Source organism: Pteropus medius, unplaced genomic scaffold, assembly GCF_902729225.1.
Source record: "Pteropus medius unplaced genomic scaffold, Ma_sr-lr_union100, whole genome shotgun sequence".
Classification (NCBI taxonomy): domain Eukaryota; kingdom Metazoa; phylum Chordata; class Mammalia; order Chiroptera; family Pteropodidae; genus Pteropus; species Pteropus medius.
The window spans coordinates 1,059,733-1,076,390 of record NW_024349800.1 but is presented as its reverse complement, the minus strand read 5'-3'; the positions used below and the strand labels follow the sequence as shown (position 1 = coordinate 1,076,390).

Below are 16,658 nucleotides of genomic sequence, written 5' to 3'. Positions count from 1 at the left end.
TCAATGAATTCTCAAAATTTAAACATTTCCATCTCTAGAGGGCCATTGTTCTTTGAGGCAGGAAATATACTCTTTAATTTTTCAGACCACCAAAAGAATCCAAGAGTAGGTGAAATAACATCCAGTAGTCTTATCATTTGCAGTACATTTAAGAAAAGTGGGGCAGGGGGGGGGCACATCTCTCATTCAAAATGGCCTTGAAATCAGATTATGATTTTCACCTTGAAGCTCCGAAGGGCCTAGCTCAAGTTCAGGAATCAACTGATGAGAACAATAAGTGCTGATTAGATAGATTATGTAGACTGAAATGCTTTCTCCTATTTCATTCAATTTCAGAAAAGTTTATTAGGACTCTGGACAGAGGACCTGGGTTCAGGCATCTGCTGTGCCACTCTTTGGTGTGTGTCTGGCAAGCTGCTTCACTGCTCTGAGCCTATTTTCTCATAGGTGAAGTAGGAACAATAAGCTTTGTCTCAATGGATGGTTGACCACTTTTCTGAGTCTGTAGCAATAGGGATAATATGGTAAAATTTTCATCATAATCGATATTATTATTATTATTATTGTTGTTATTAAGTTACTGTAAAGCACCATGCTAGGCCCTTTGAAGACTGAGATGAATGAGCCTGGTCCTCCATGGCAGTTCTCTAATTGATTAAGATTGATAAACATCAAACTACCAAACTTCAAAGTATCAACAAAGATCTCTGAGAGGTTTGGTTAACTGGCCTCGAAAGGAAATCAAATATGTTTTCACAAGCAAAGATTGAGGGACTCTCTTCTACTCAGTCATTATTCTATCACTCAAGACATATCCCCAAACTGTTATTTGTACTTAAAATTCTCTCCAGCTTGCCAGCCAGCCTGAAGTTACCTGTCAAAGTTAATCACATGGAGTGGTTCATATATCAGGTGGTATGAGCCTAGCTGTCCCACGGCAGCCTGGCCGAGTGACTGATAGCTTTCTCTGTCAATTTTACCAAGACAAAAAACTATTAATGACCCATCACAAGACCATAGTGAATCATCTCAATAACAGAGTTTGTTGTACTTAGAGAAAAGGTTGTCTGACTTCGTAGGCAATCTAAATGTCATCCCCTCTAACTCCGATGGCTTATAGTAGACAAAAAGGACAAAGAAATTAAAACAGATGATCAGTGACTAACAATGACAGGAGGGCTTTCATTGACATGTTCTCATGCTGTCTCCGTGGTATCCCATGAAGGAAGCTTGCTCCCATCTTAACAAAGAAAAAACTGAGGATAAGAGATAATATAGCTTAGGGGTTCATGAGGTGATGAAGCTTATCTACCTCAAGTATTAGAGCCAGGGTTAGAATCCTATTTTAGTTTTCCTTATTATTGGCCAGAGAAAAGAAACAGCACACACGAGGTCATAACCGATACTTGGACCAATACTTACAGCAAGTGGGATTGTTGATTTCTGTCATATTCTTCTAAGTGTTTGGGTCAGCTCAGCAAGAACAGACTTTGGAGACATTTTCTCAATCCTCTATGCAAGCTGGGGTCCTCAGAGGTTACTCTGAAAGAGAGCAGAAGTATAAAGGGAATTCAAAACTAATTTTAACTTGAAAAGAAAAAAATAATGAGAATATTCATGTGGATCATAAAGAGAAATAATGATTACCTTTGATTCCTAGAGAAAGTTAATTTAAAATGCATCCAAGATCCATTGTACAGCCAAAAAAAAAAAAAAAAAAAAAAAAATCCGCAAAGCTGAGACATGTCTTTAGTAGGCAGAAACAAGAGTCACCATCACTTGAATCCTGAGAAGATGCTCATTCACAGTAATTGGGAGGAAGAAAGATTGGAGAGATTAACTGACCTTGGTTTAGGACACATACTGTTTCTTTACAAATGCAATTGATGCTTGGGGGCCCAAAAGACAAAATCTGTCCTTAATGCCAGTCTCTACGAAAATGCACATAGTAATCAGAAAACCACCTGTTTATGTTTTGCCAAATTAGAAGCCATCACCATTTAAAACAAGTACTTATGATCCATTTCTAATAGTAACTTTAAGTTCATGTGCCCTTTGAAAGAAAAATGGCATAGGTATTCTTCGTCCGTAAAAGGAAAGAAACAGGCATACAACTTTGTTCGTTTTATATATGTGGTTAGCTTGTCAAAAGAGACATTAATTACACACATGCAGATGTAGCATTGACTGTCAGTTTTAAGAGTCGTGCATAAAAACTACAACATAGTTATAAAACCTGTGACATCAGCGTCAAAAATTGCCTTCTCTGGGCAGTCTTTGTGACCTTAAGAGGTTCGATCTGGAAGAATATAATTTCATTTGCTGAGGCTATAGACTTAGTATTTTCTTCTTATTAACAAATATTAACTTATTAGATATTTACTGTGTATGTACTCTGTTTTAGGTAAGGCTAGGAGCTGTTGGTATGTGAAGTACTCCATTCCATGTACATTTCCTGAGAACCTAGTATTTACCAGGCCCTGTGCTAAAGGCCCAGGGATAAAGGTGACAGTCTCTTTACTCCCAGGATGCTTTCTGTGTGTCATCCCTGAAACTATCTGCCTTAAAACCCAATACTTCAGCCTCACAGAACTGCTTTCCAGGCTTAGGGTACATCATATTTTTTGTACTCCAAGTTCTTTGTGCAAACTTATTTCCTGCAATGAGTGTCTTCTCTTCATGGCTGCCTAGAGTCTTCATCTTTTATGACCAGCTCAAACAACAACACCTAGGTGATGCCGTCCACACATAGCTCACTAGCACTTGGTATAAACCTCTCCGAAGAGTCCCTGCCACTCTGAATTATAATTGCTTACCTTCAAGTCTTCCATCAGATCTGGGCTCCCTAAGGGTCTTCCGTCCCCAGTTTCTAGTCAGTTCATGGCTGACACAAAGGAGCGGTGCTCAACAAATGTTTATTTGATTGACCCAACTTAAGAATATTCTTAGAGTTAATAAATCCTGGCCAGATGGTGTGGTGACATGCTTAAAGGTAAAATGTGACATAATTTTCATGGTATTGTGTGTATGTTTTCTTTTTTTATGCTAGAACTAGTAGAAATCCCAGCCATGTGAATTTTCATCCCATTCTTTAAATTGTACTGAAATGATGGAACAGAGATGGCGAGTATTAATTGTTTTTTGAGGATGCTGAGATATTAAACCCTGATGAGAGGAATGATGGTATTCCAGAGCTCTTAGGTAGAAAGAAATATGCCAAAAAGATTTATGGCTGCATTTATTTCTAAGGCGATTTCATATCAAAGGTCAGGTAACATATATTCTTTGCTATGCTATACTTATAGAGTGTTTCAAAATGGATTTTAAATTGAAGAAGTCTCCAGTTAACATAGAAATATCACACTGAATGTTAAAGTGGAGCGAGGGTCTCAACATGATACAAAGTTAGATCGTACACTTACAAAACCTTAAAAATGTGAAATAATCCCATTATAGTAATTATAGAAAACAAGAGATTATTAAATTTTTAATAATTAATGAAATGGCAATAATATAACCACTGTACTTACTTGGAAGAATATATCTTGTAAAAAAGGCTTAGAGTTGTTAAATGTTCATATTTGCTGAACTAAACTCTTAAAGTTTTAAAGGGTTTTTTTTTTTTTTAAATTAGAACACCATTCCCTGGCATGGACATTTTTACCTCCTAATGAAATAATCTATTTTGTGACCTGGTGATAATGCCAGATTAATTGTGCTTTTTTTTTTTTTTTTGAGTAGTTGCATTTTAAAGTAAATATCATTACATTGATAACAATCTGCAGAGTTTTCAAATTTATAAACATTCAGACAAAAGATGCAAGCAGTGTTAATTTGGCCAATGTCTGGCCCATAGTGTTTGTCAAAGGAGAGTGCTTTTAAACAGAGACAGTCTATGAAATGTGTTTTCAAACCCAGTTAGGTAGGTTCTTTCCTGTCTGAATTTGAACCTGCTTCTTTCAAACCCAGGCAAGCAGATGTTTGATTTGCTGTATACAGTGTGTCTTCATTGGGGCATGGTGGCTGAAACTGAAGTTCACTCTTGAAACTATAGATTTTTCTTTACTGTTTTGTCTCCCTGAAAACAACCACACAGAAATGAATTTGAACACACAACATTAAGTTTCTTTCACTGTTCTCCCAAGCTTTCCAGTCTTATTGTAACCTGAACAAGGTGATACACTCCCTTCTTTGAATAAATTTAATTTAGACTAACTTTTATTTCCCAGAATTTTTAAGTAGCTATATAAGATGTTTATCATTAATTTAGAAAGCCACCCTTAAATTGGCAGAAAAGGAGAGCACCTAATCAAAAGTTTTGAAATAAGACAATCTTAGCAAAAATTTAAGTTTATTTCTAAATAGTATATCCTAAAAGTATTTTTAACTGAAAGATTGATTTAAAACCTTTTTATCTTGCACCCTTTAAACCAAAAGACATCAACTTAGAATAGTGCTAAAGAGAATTTTTAATGGATTGAGATTAAATCTATCATTTTTACCCAGGGAAAATTCCTTCTCATTTATTCTGAGGCAGTCTCCTGTAAAAGAACTATTAAAGTGATGAGCTGCAATGTTTTGACAAGCACTTGTACTGCAAAAACTTGAAATCTCACTGGAATACAGTTATATATTCACTGGGGGAAGAGAATGCCCTATTTAAAAACTAGGACAGATCATGTTGATATGGAGAAAGGAAATAACTATGTGAACAATACATCCAAAATTAAAGAATGATTTGCTGGCATCCATCTAAAATCAACAGAAAATGTAATTACTCTTTGAAAGTACTCTTGTCTTGTCTTATTGTGTTAAACGGATTTTTTTTTTTAAAAAAAGCAAGGTATTATTTGTACTTAGAATACCATCACAAAAACAAAGATAGAAAGAAACATAGCAATGATCTGATAAAAATTCCATATTAGCAACATAGGAAAGAGAGACTAGCCCACATTATGAAGCAATATTCACCCCCCTCCCATGATATGACATTTCTGCTCTCTCTCATAATCTCTCTAGAGATAGGTCTCTCTATTTAATAAGCACAATTGGAGGTTTAGAGGAAATCAAAGATAACCTTTTATTCAAAGCCACCACATGATTTAGTGACCTTACTCCATGTTTTCTACTGTTTATTTTCCCACGGTTTAGATTGTCTCAACTCTAGCTGGACAAGGATGCTTGCCAAAGCAAGTGTTGTTTTCCACTCTATTATAATGTTGCTTAAGCTGAAACAGGGAGGTAATAATACTAACACTAATATTCTTTCATAGAATATATCCTTCAGTGACAGCCCAATGTAATATGTAAGCATCAATGGTTAATCAATTATATTCTTACAGCAGCTCATTCCACATCCAGTTCACACATCAGACCATTCACCATTTCTTTCAAGCTATTAGTTTGAATACCCTTGGTATTTACTGGTTATTCCTGGGTTTGATTAATATCAAAACTCATTTGTAGATTCTTGTGGTCTTTCACTGAACCTCTCTCTTCCCTGTGAAATGACTAAAATTGGTTCGTTGTTTCTCGCAGGCATAACTATGAGCCACAAATCATCTTCAACACAATATCAAGTCCAGCTAGCAAGTCCTTTTCTATTTCTTTGCTGCAAAGAAGGAACCAAGACCATTTCGAGTTTAAGATGGTTGGGCCAGTCATTGTTTTTTGAATGAATACATTTCTAGGAATGCATACATTTCTTTGAATATATATAGTAAAAAACGGAATAAACATTTTCTTAGGCTTGTAAAATACTCCCCTTCTCTCTTTAAGTGTTCCACATTGCCTTCTAAAACCAAAGTGTGAAAACATACATTTAAAAATAATTTCTCACCATTGGTAGTTTTAAAGTAGAACATGTATCAGAATGACCAGCACCAATTCTGCCACTATTGGCTACTTCTTTCAGGAAAGACAAATGCACACATGCCTATATATATGTTCTCCAGAAAATACACCAGGCACGTGATTTACAGTAGCTCCCTGAACTATACTATCATCTTTAAAAACACGTTTCTTCATATAAATAGATTTATAGTTAATCATGCACAATTTTCATGGAAACATTTCTGATACCCAGTAGAGACAAGAACACACAAATAAATAAAAATTAGATTGTGTCTTACCTTTTAGAAAGCAGGCAAAAGCTATACTGTTGGTGGGATAGTGTACCAAGTAACAGACTTTTGTACACTCTTTCTTACTGGTGGTATACAGTCTACAGGAAAAGTAAATATATAGGTATGTATAAAATAAATGTTCACACAATATTGCTTTTTTTACTCTTTTTCCTTTTGGAGAAGAGGCTGCAATAGAGACCATAGATATTATGTCCATTCTTTTAGTGGGCTCAATAGCCTTTGATAGACCAGTTCACCACAATTCAGGTACCTCTGAACATGGGAGTACTGGTGCCTCTTGGTTGAAGGCAGTTGTTTTACTTGCTGGAGCTAGAGCAGTTGCGGGAACCACCCCCAAATAATCTATCTGTTTGGTCAGAGCACTCTATTCTTCCTGTTGTCATACTTTTTATTCTCATCCTACTCCAGCCATGCTGACCAGCCTGGGCAATTAGTTCAGAAGGATAAAACAAATAACATAAGCTTGAGAATGCTAGGATTCAACAAATGAAGAAGCAGCACAAAAACAAAATGAAAACCATAACAAATTAACATAGCACAGGTGTGTGTTCCAGAATTTTCTAGACATTCTTACTTTGGTGCACGCATCCATTTTCCAGCAGTTTGTGTTGTGTGCCTGTGTGCCTGTGTGGTTTAAATCAAATATATCCTTATATTGACAGTTCAACTATTTTGTGTAGTAATTGCCTTCTTTGAGAACACAAGTTATTTATATATTTTCCTTACCTTGGATACAAAAATAGTAATAAAGAAAAACAGCATCAGAATACAAACATTTTAAATATCTTAATTTGCACCTAAATTAGAATATATAAAATATTATTCTTCAAAAAGGTGCTTCACCATACCATATGCTCATCGGTTTAAACTAGACTTTTACATGGTGTATGTTCAGCCTCTTTCTTAGGGTCAGTTAAGCACCCCCACATCTAAAGGGAGTGTGTCCCAAGCTGTCCACTGCCTGACATCTCTAGTTGCTACTGACCTTCTAGAGTAGCTAAGTCTAACCAGCCCAGGAACTTCAGGAGTTTCTCTGCATGGCCTGGGATTATTAGCTTAGACAGTGGATGGCAGTTTGGGACAAAGATACCTTAGTGCTGCTCGTCACTATGCACTGATAGCCTTTACAAGGAGAGTGTCTGACTAGAGGATAATTTACAGAGCATCTTCCAGTTCTGACCTGTCCAGGATGGCAGCAGGTCTTACCTACTCATCTTAATTAATTCAGGCTGGCTCAGTTAATATTATCTATCCAAGTAGAAAAGGGTCCTGGTTGCCATCCCTAGGCCAAGTCCCAAGCACAACTAAATCTTCCTGTTTATCTGGCATCTACTCACAGTTTGCCACAAACATACATCTGCCAAGTCAATATTAGAAAGGTGCCAGACAATGTGCCAAATTCAGGGTGCAGATGCGAGAACCAGAGCTTGAGGAGCCCTTTTTCCTAGAAAGGAATGTTCAGAAGGCATCATCCTGGCCACATCTAAAGCTATCCAAATTAGATCAGGTTCTTCTGATCCTCTAGCAGCAGAAATCTTGTTTGTATAAACAAAATTTCAATAAGTAGCTGAGCCACCCCCCTTAAACCCTCTTCTGTTTTACAGTCAGGGCAGAAACCAAATATGAGCCCAACTCTGAATATTAATATGTTAATTATACTTTTTGTACTGATACTTTTTGTTTATTCCATACAGAAGTTCCCCCGCCCCCAATAGATGGCATTTTAACTGGAGAAGTAACCTAAGAGAAAATTTGAACTTCTTGGGAGAAGATCAGGCTGTGCTGGGGCGATTTTAATTTTGGCCCATATTAAGCCAGCAAGCAAATTTGTTTTTATGCAGACGTGTAGTTGCAGTGTGAAGTTGGATGAGTAAAAGCATGTATGCACCAGATGGCAAGCTGCAGTGATGGAGCAGAGCTGTTAAAAATGAAAACACTGAAGATTGAAATACATTGAGACTAAGTGTTTAGAGCAACAATAAATATAAGGGGAGATTTCTGTTCATTATTTACTTTGTAGCTCATACTATAAACTTCCTCTCACATTTCCTTCCTCAGAGAATAGTGTACAGAATTTCCCCTTTGGAATTCTCCAGGTGCCTGGTCTGTGCTTTTGTTTGTTTCTTTTTAACCAGACAGCTTACTTCCAGGAAACAATTTCTTTGTCTCTGTTACTGAGGTTTAAAATTCGAGATAATTCAAGCTATATTTGGTATTAAATAAATTCTACTAATAACATTCTTTCTCACCAAAATAGCCTTGTCTATTTTTATTAGTTGAATTTTTCACTACTACTCTTTGCCTTCACACATACATTTTTGCATTGCTAGGAACTGGTTTTCCAAGTATAATTGCTACCTGTGATATCGCCCTTTCCTTATTAGTGGCTCCTTTTGGATCATTTAATGTAACTCTTTGTACTTTGGTCTCATGCCAAATGTTTCATTTCTTTCAATTGACTTTGTCTCAGATCAGCATTACTACTAAAACTTTGGAAGTTTATTTCCAATAGGGACTCAGATTGAGTGTCCTCAAATGAAATCCTTGTCTATTAAGATATATTAATTTGTAGAGTTGTGCTGTCCGAAACAGTAGCCACAGCCACAAATGGCTATTTATTTAAAATTAAGTAAAGTTGAAAGTGTACTTCCTCATTAAGTTGTCATATTTCAAGTGCCGAATAACCACACATGGCTAGAACATTTCCATCATTGCAGAAAGTTCTGTTGGACAGATTTCATGTGGATAAATTCTTTAGATTCCTCTTTGAGACTTTTGAAAGCTGGAACATCAGAAACCCCAATGTTTGGAGGTACGTGAATCTCCTCCTATGAGTCAGCAAATATCTAGTCAAATTGTTTATGGTATTTCAGGGAGTGTCTACACAAATCCAAAAAGAACTAAAACAATTTTTCAAGATCTTTTGGGTTGATTACGAGACAAAGGTTCTATTTGATTTCATTTTTCCCCCCCGAACTGTTTGTGTAGACACCAAAACAACAATAATTACAAAACTCAAAACTTTTTCAAGAGAAGGGCACCCAATGAATTCCAAATGGACTAATTCTTGTGATTGATATAGGTAATAAGATATTTGGATTTTTGAGTTAGCAGGATGAGACTACCTGGGCAGCCGTCCTTGAGCTCAGGTTACTCCTGTCTTAGTAGACAACACTGCAAGTACATTTCACCACACATTTAACTAAAGAGTCTGCCACAACACATCATTATATTCTTTATATGCAAGCTGCATTACCAACTGAGGAAGCCAAGAGTAATGACTATGTTGGAGTTATGACATGCCACACACGTTCTGAGAAATGGCAGCAAAGAGAAACAAGCAAGGATTTGGGAGTCAGACCTGGGTTTCAGTCCAACCTCTGCTGCTAACTAGATGTGCGACTTAGTTAACTTCACTTAATCATGCTAAGCCTGGGTTTCTTCAGTAAAATGAGAATAACCTCCATTCTGCAGAGTTACTGTGAGGAGTAAGATGGTCCACATAACACCCTGCATAATGCCCATTTCAAAAGATACTTGATGTGAGTATTATTAGTAGTAGTAATAGTAGTGTTAGTGTTGATATTAGCCTTTTAACAACCATCATTAGACCCCAAACAGCCTCAACAAGGATAGAACCCAATCATTAAAAGTTAACAACAGTAGAAATGTTTCAAGCTAATTAATGATTTTTTAAGTAGTATAGTACTGTATAGTCCAAATTATAAACTTCTAATTTGGTCATTTTTTTCAAGACATATAGACTTTTGACCATATATTTTGCTTATTGACTTTGGACATATCTAGTTCAGTGTGTGTTTGTGTGTGTGTATAGATATAAATGTAAAACTCTTATTGGAATGCCTCCAGGATAAGTGTTTTGTGAAACGCAAATCTGACAAGCAGTTCTAGAATGAAACTCTACAGAAGTAAAAATATCAGGTATATTTATCGATACCAGTATAATCATAAATAGATACAAATGTATGTTCATGGAAATATTTCTTATTGTAAATTGGTTCCATCTATTTCCTGGTGTTCAGTATGCCTTTAACTGCACCATCATATCTATATAACAAAACATGCTGAAATGCACTTTTAGGCAAGATTTTTGTCTCTCAGGAATGGAAGGGAATTAATGCTTAACTGATCTATTTTCTAGATGCGTGGTTTTTTTAATGGCACACTTATGGCAGATATTATCTCCATTTTTTACATGAAACTGTGGAGCTTTAGAAAAGCTCAGTGATTTTCAAAGTCACACAGCTAGTAAGTAGAGTGGCTTGGATTTGAACCCAGATCTGTTTCAGCCCAAAGCCTCTTCCTATATTACATTGACTACAACATCAATTCGCCAGCCACTTCTGTCAAGTGACGATTTGCTCTGAAAACATTCTACATTCAGTCTGGTTCTCCTTTCTTTCGGGGTGATCCTTCTCCTTCTTCCCTCTTGTCCCAGAATCTCTTCTATTGAAAAGTCAAAGCGAAGTCCACCGTGTTGTTAATGAGCCTTTGATGCCTTGTCTATTCTATGTATTTTTAAAGTGTCTCACTATATTCAGTCAACCAGCTATTTAGAAATGGAGATGGGCCAAGATCATGGATCTCTGCACGGTTTTTGTCAGGATCAAAATTCCTAGCTTCTTGGTTTTTAAATACCTCCCTCTTACTTGCAGAACATAAAGGATTACCTTAAAGTATTTAGAAAAGGAACTCATTTTGCTCGGCAATACACTCTTGGCTGCTATAAAATCAGCTCATAACTGAAAAATATGTCTTGAATGACTTAATGGACGACCTAAATTTCCTTCCACTTTAAAAACAGCAAGTAACATGAACACTTGAATCTGCCTCATTCTACTGAAACTGGTCAAAATGTTTCTGTAAAACAAATCCTAGAAATCTTATTTTTAATTTGAAATTTTCTCTTCCCACCATAATATTAGTAAAATTGGCAATTGGGACTTCTATCCATTTGACCTCTGGATAATTTTTTTTTTTTTTTTTTTATGCCCATCTTCTTTGAGGTCATTTTTGGGAGTACCAAAGGACATGCAAGGTTTACAAATATGCCATGTAGTATATCAAATCTGACTTTTAATCCCACCCCTTTTTTGGAATGGAACTCTTTCCAGTGGTTTGGTTGATGTCTTTCCCATATGGGGATGCCATTTGCATGGTGGTGTCTAGGCCTGTATACTTAGAAAAAAAGTTTGCCAAGGTGTTTTTGTTTCTAGAAGGCTTGCTTAGTAAAGAAACATAACTTTCTCCACATTCATGTTCAAGTAGAAAGAAGTTATGCTTCCAAAATCCTTAAATATTCCAATTTCATTCCTACTGCTCGAGTTCAATCAGGTATTGAAGTTTCCATAACAGGAAGCTGTTCCCCTAACAGGAAGGGAGCACCAGTGGTGGCTCACAACCTGACAGCTGCGTTTATGTCAATTGGAGGGATTGGTACCAAAGGACAAGAAGCAAGAGGAGGCGGAGGTTTCACACTTCTGAAGCAGCATCTCTAAAAGCTTTTTTCCAACAGAGAAAAAAAGAAAATGATGGCAAGAATAAGGCAAAACTCTTAAAAGCAAAAGTTAGCATTCATTAAGGCAACTCAGTCAATAAGACGAGAATGGGTACAGGTTTTCTTCAAAGAAAGGCAAGCGCACACCACATTTCCGAGAGCTTCCTGATGCAGGATGGGAAGATGAAAGGAAAGGAGTATTACTTACTGTTTGGGTCTACGTTTTCACAGAGTTCTGTCTTTGCCTCACCGTTGGGTCTGTCACTTGTTTTGTGTGACAGCCGTGATGACATGGTGGCTGCTGTGACTACTGCCTTGAAGCTTCGCTTCCGTTTCTGGACATTGAGTTCAGGGTGGAAAATGATGATGTACACTTTCGGCATGTATAGCATCCCCAGCGCCACTGACGCACTTAGGTTCATGGAGATTGTAAGTGTGGTAGTTTGTATGTAGAGCTAGGAGACACAACACACAAGACACTATTACAAATAAAATGACTGCAGAGTGAGTCTAAACACTCAATGTGATGTCAAGAATGACTATGGCTAGGAGAGAAAGCATAACAATCTCCAGGGTGTTCTGATAAAAAAAAAAAAAGACAGAATAAATCTGAACATTTATTGTAGAGTTTATGCATATATTAATTGTTTGAATGCCACTGGGAGAATACATGTGCACGCTTGGCACTGGAGAAGTCTCCTACGTAGAAGTTCAGGGTACACCTATAATCAGATTTGAAGTACCTTTAGTCAAATGGCAGTTGAATACAAAGACATGAAGAGCATAGAAATCTGTCATCCTCCCTACCTATACAAAATGATTAACTCTACATGATCTCTTGCTGCACAGAGACTCTGGGACCTTATTTGAAAGGACATTATGTCAATAAGTCTCTTTTTGTATTGTTTTTTTAAAGTGTTCACCTTCGCCATACCTACAAAGTAGTGAGTTGAGTTTCCCTTGTTGTTTAATTCTGATTAAAACAAAACAAAACAAAAAACATCAGTGGCAAGGGACCTAGATTTAGTGTTACTGTCTTGACCAGTCTCTTTTCATTGATGATTTGCTAATAGGATGTAAAACCTCCTTCCAATATTGTGTTATTCGTAGTTTGAATGGTGCTCTATAACTGCCCTTGTTTCCTTTTGCTTTCTTGAGAAATCTGGAGCAACCACTCACTTACTGTTCAATATGTTCAAAATTATTGTTTTGCCTAAATTTGGAAAGATGAACGTTGAAGGTGTGGGGAATTGTCAGATCAGCGAGGAGAAAACTATAGATAACTCCTCTTGCTCTAGTTGTGTTTATGAAGTGCCCTGTCATGATCCAGAACTCCACACACATTTAGGTATATCTGTGTTTTCTATGACTTGTAAAGGCTAGATTAAAGGCGAGGTGATGGATGTGTTAGTTAACTTGAGTATGGTAATTATTTTGCAGTGTATGTGTATATTAAATCATCGTGTTTTATACCTTAAAAAATCATATAGCCTAAATATATCCAATTTTAATTGGTCAATCAAATCCCAATAAGGCTAGAAATAAACAGGTACATAGGTAAATAAATTTCAATTAAATTTAAAAAATATAAATTAGCTATCATGGCCTTTTATGTCAGTGGAAAGCTTAATTCCCTGAGAATTGATTGGTCATGGTTTTCCACTGCTGTCTTTGCATTGATCTGAGGATAAAATCTCCGTCTTTAATGGAGTCTACAAGGCCCCAAGTGGCCTGCCCCCTGCCCACTTTTTCAGACTAATTTTCCACCAGTTTCCACCTCCCTGTCTCCCCAAGGCATCATCCATATGGACACTCCTTCAGGTCTTAAAGATGCTGTACTCATTCAATCACAGAACCTTCATACATGCGCACATGTGGTTTTCCTTATTCTTGTTTTCCTCTGCATGGAATATTCTTCCTCTGCTTCTTAGAACATCCATCCAGGCTGCCTCAAGTCTAGGCCATCTCTTTAACTTACATGCCCTCAAAAACATCTTTTCTTTAGATCACTGGTTTCCGTTTGTAATGATAAACCCACAACCCTGATCATTTGACCATCTGTCTCCCCACCTAGGTCATAGGTTCCACAAAAGCAGGAACCAGTGACTATGGTGCATCTTTGTGTCTGCAGTGATGGCAAATAGTAGGCTCTTAATAAATGTGCGATGAATGTGTTTGTTTATTGGATACCTTTTCCTACCAGGGGTCAAACAGGCTTTTTCCAAATATATTACAAGAATTTCCATCAGACCTATTGGCTGACTGGACATTTACAATCTTATTTCTTCAAACTGAGGCCCCAGTGAAAAATTAAGAAACTTTTCTACCTCATCTGGAAGGAATAGAGTTTTCCAATAAACATTAATTTGAATGTGTATGTCCCTGAATGGTTTAAAGGAGCTGCCAGCTGCTAACTGTATAATACGTAAGAATATAATTTAGAAAGCTAAAACGATATTGAATTAATGATCCTTTTGGTTGTGAATTAGACCATATTTTAAAAGCTCATCTTTTCCTGTTAGAATACCTTTAGACTTTCAACTCTATTCTATCCTGCCAGCCTACACCATTCAAGAAAGGCTTACTGTGGTCACAAGGCTTTATGAACCAAAGCGATGTTGTTTCCTTCCCTCATGGCCACTGCTGCCACCATACTAATGAGAGCTTTGCAAACCATGGATTAGCCAGTCCCAGAAAGAAAGAGGTATAAACTGACACCTGGGATCTTAGGTGTTGTTTCTGTTTCTCCGCTCATAAGCAAATTTTGCAGTTGAGGAGATTGTTCATAGTTTATTTTTCTTTAATTTATATGTAACTTTAGATTATATATGTACACATACTTATATATATAGGTACATGTCTGTGTGCCTATATTTCTTAACAAAGTCTACTTAGCAATTTAAGACTCTAAAAGCTATGCTTTTTATATTATGGAGTGTTACATTTCATTATTCTTCTCAAGCTAGAGCCCACTGAGGCTGATGTTTTGTTTTGAAAATTTTGCAGTCTCTGGTGACACTTTAAAAGTATGTGAAAACCAACATGAATTCCATTGACCAAATTCTTACTCCCCCAAATCTTCTTTACACAGCATAGTAGTTAAAATGAGTTTAGAGCTAGTATATCTGAGTTCAAGTTGCATTGGCTAGTTCTGTGATCTTGGACAAATAAATTCCTGTGTGCCTCTCTGTGCCTCAGCTTCTGCACTTGTAAATGGGGATGATAAAGTTGGTACCCACCTGATAATGTTGTCTGGATGATTAAATGAATTGGTACTTGCAAAGCGCTTAGGATAGAACCTAACATATAGTAAGTACGGTAAGTCCTCAACATTGTCGATAGGTTCTGTGACTAAATGAAACTAAGCATAACGAAACCCATTTTACCATAGGCCTATTGATATAGACAAGAGTTAAGTTCCTATGCCATCCCAACAGTGTTACAGCAAAACAACATTGAGTGAAACACCATTATTCGAGGACCTGCTGTGCTACAAAATTATCATAAAATTAGTATAAAGGTATAAACATACGAAGGCTCCAGTTTCCAGACACCCCAGAGAGATCCAACCCCACTAAGCCCCAGGATGGGAACTAAGTCACTGTTTCTTTGCTCTTCAGAGGCTCACCTCTCCACTCTGAGTTTTCATACAGCATCTCCTTTAGTACATTCTTTTAGCAAACTGCAACATATGTGTCTTTAGTCTCATAGCTATCCTGATGCTAACTGTAAAATGCATTACCCTGTTTAATCTTGGGTATTTCACACCATTTTATTTTATCTTTAGAGATGTAAAGGTGTTGATGTTCATTACTGGTCCCTTTCCTCAAAGCACAGGTGTCTTTACACAGGATTTCAGAGATCAAGCCTCTCCCCAGGGCTGGCCTTCAGTCTCATTCCATTCCAGTTGGCATCCCCAGTGGAGAGGAGTCACCCCACCTTGGTTAATCTCTGAAGGCCCAGGCTTCCGGGAAGGATACAAACTACTCTGTAATTTCTGTGTTTTGATAATTAAGCCTTAATTTTATCATGAACCCAAATGAATTTCCAGAATCCAGTTTCTGCTGCTTGGTTGAATGTGGCTTTTCTAACACCTGCCTTGTATAATCCAGTTTATGTAACTAAATGGCATTTAGAAAGGGGATTCAGAGTCAAGCCAACAAAGAGCTTTGCACGATATTCTAGAGTAGTAATTTTCTTAAAGTCTGATGCATGGAATCCTTGGCTATAAATATTTTCTCTGTTTCCTTATTCATAAAATGAAGATAATAATTGTACCTACCTCGTATGGTGATTTTGAAGATCTAACAAATATGCGAAAAGTGCTTAGCAGATGCCTGGGAAATAAGTACCCATGAAATGTTAGCTGCTAATATTTATATTCTGCATCATATTTATTTATATTAGGTTATTGGGTTAGATCTCAAGATAAGGCTTCTTCTGTAGTTATTTTCATATATTTTAAATGTTTTACATATATCTTATTGATTAACTAGGTTGTAGCATCTAAAACATCTATTCATATCTTGTCTGGTTGAAATGTACCAGCTGAAACGGCTCCATGCATTTTCTCATCTTAGTCTAAAAGTTCATTGTTAAATAAAACGTGAATTTATATCATGAGATTCCATTGTTGCTTTGTAAGTAGGTGTAGCAGCACTTAGGGTTAGTTGAGTTCTATTTCTCTAACTTTTAATTGCTAAGGTACTAAGAAATTTGAAAACTTATTAGCTACTGCTCATGAGCAAACTGAAATTTGTCAGTTCTTCTCTGTAAGTTTCAGAATCATTTTGGTTGAAGATTATTTTGAGAGATTTCAAGGCAAGCTGTTAATAGTTTTAATTGTGACAAGTTTTAAATTTCGAAAATCAGAGTATTCTCAGTACTGTCCAGATAATAAAAAGAAAAAAAAAATCACAAGGCACATAGATAGATGTAAAACTAGATCAGGAAAAACCCAGTTTCAGATTTTTGAGTTCATCAAAATAGTCTCA

At 36.6% G+C, this 16,658-nt stretch overlaps 1 protein-coding gene and 1 long non-coding RNA gene across 6 annotated transcripts in view; one reads left to right on the top strand and one right to left on the bottom strand.

The window, feature by feature from the left end:
* The window catches only part of GRM7 (glutamate metabotropic receptor 7), a 158,744-nt gene that overhangs the window by 42,136 nt on the left and 99,950 nt on the right, over positions 1-16,658 (bottom strand). The window contains exons 2-5 of one of the 5 annotated variants that reach the window (XR_005658152.1): positions 11,873-12,119; positions 6,132-6,223; positions 1,648-1,656; positions 1,423-1,542 (exon numbers count right to left, since the gene is read on the bottom strand). Coding sequence is in view for 4 of the 5 variants with exons in the window: in XM_039886602.1 (XP_039742536.1) it covers positions 6,153-6,223; positions 11,873-12,119 (318 nt within the window). In the remaining variant the exon portion in view is untranslated. Of the gene's footprint in view, positions 1-1,370; positions 1,543-1,647; positions 1,657-6,008; positions 6,224-11,872; positions 12,120-16,658 lie in introns of those variants that run through there. The other 4 variants (XM_039886603.1, XM_039886602.1, XM_039886601.1 and 1 more) reach the window with 4 other exon arrangements.
* Positions 1-16,658, top strand: part of LOC120621426 (uncharacterized) — a 99,500-nt gene that overhangs the window by 40,249 nt on the left and 42,593 nt on the right. The window lies entirely within an intron of this gene.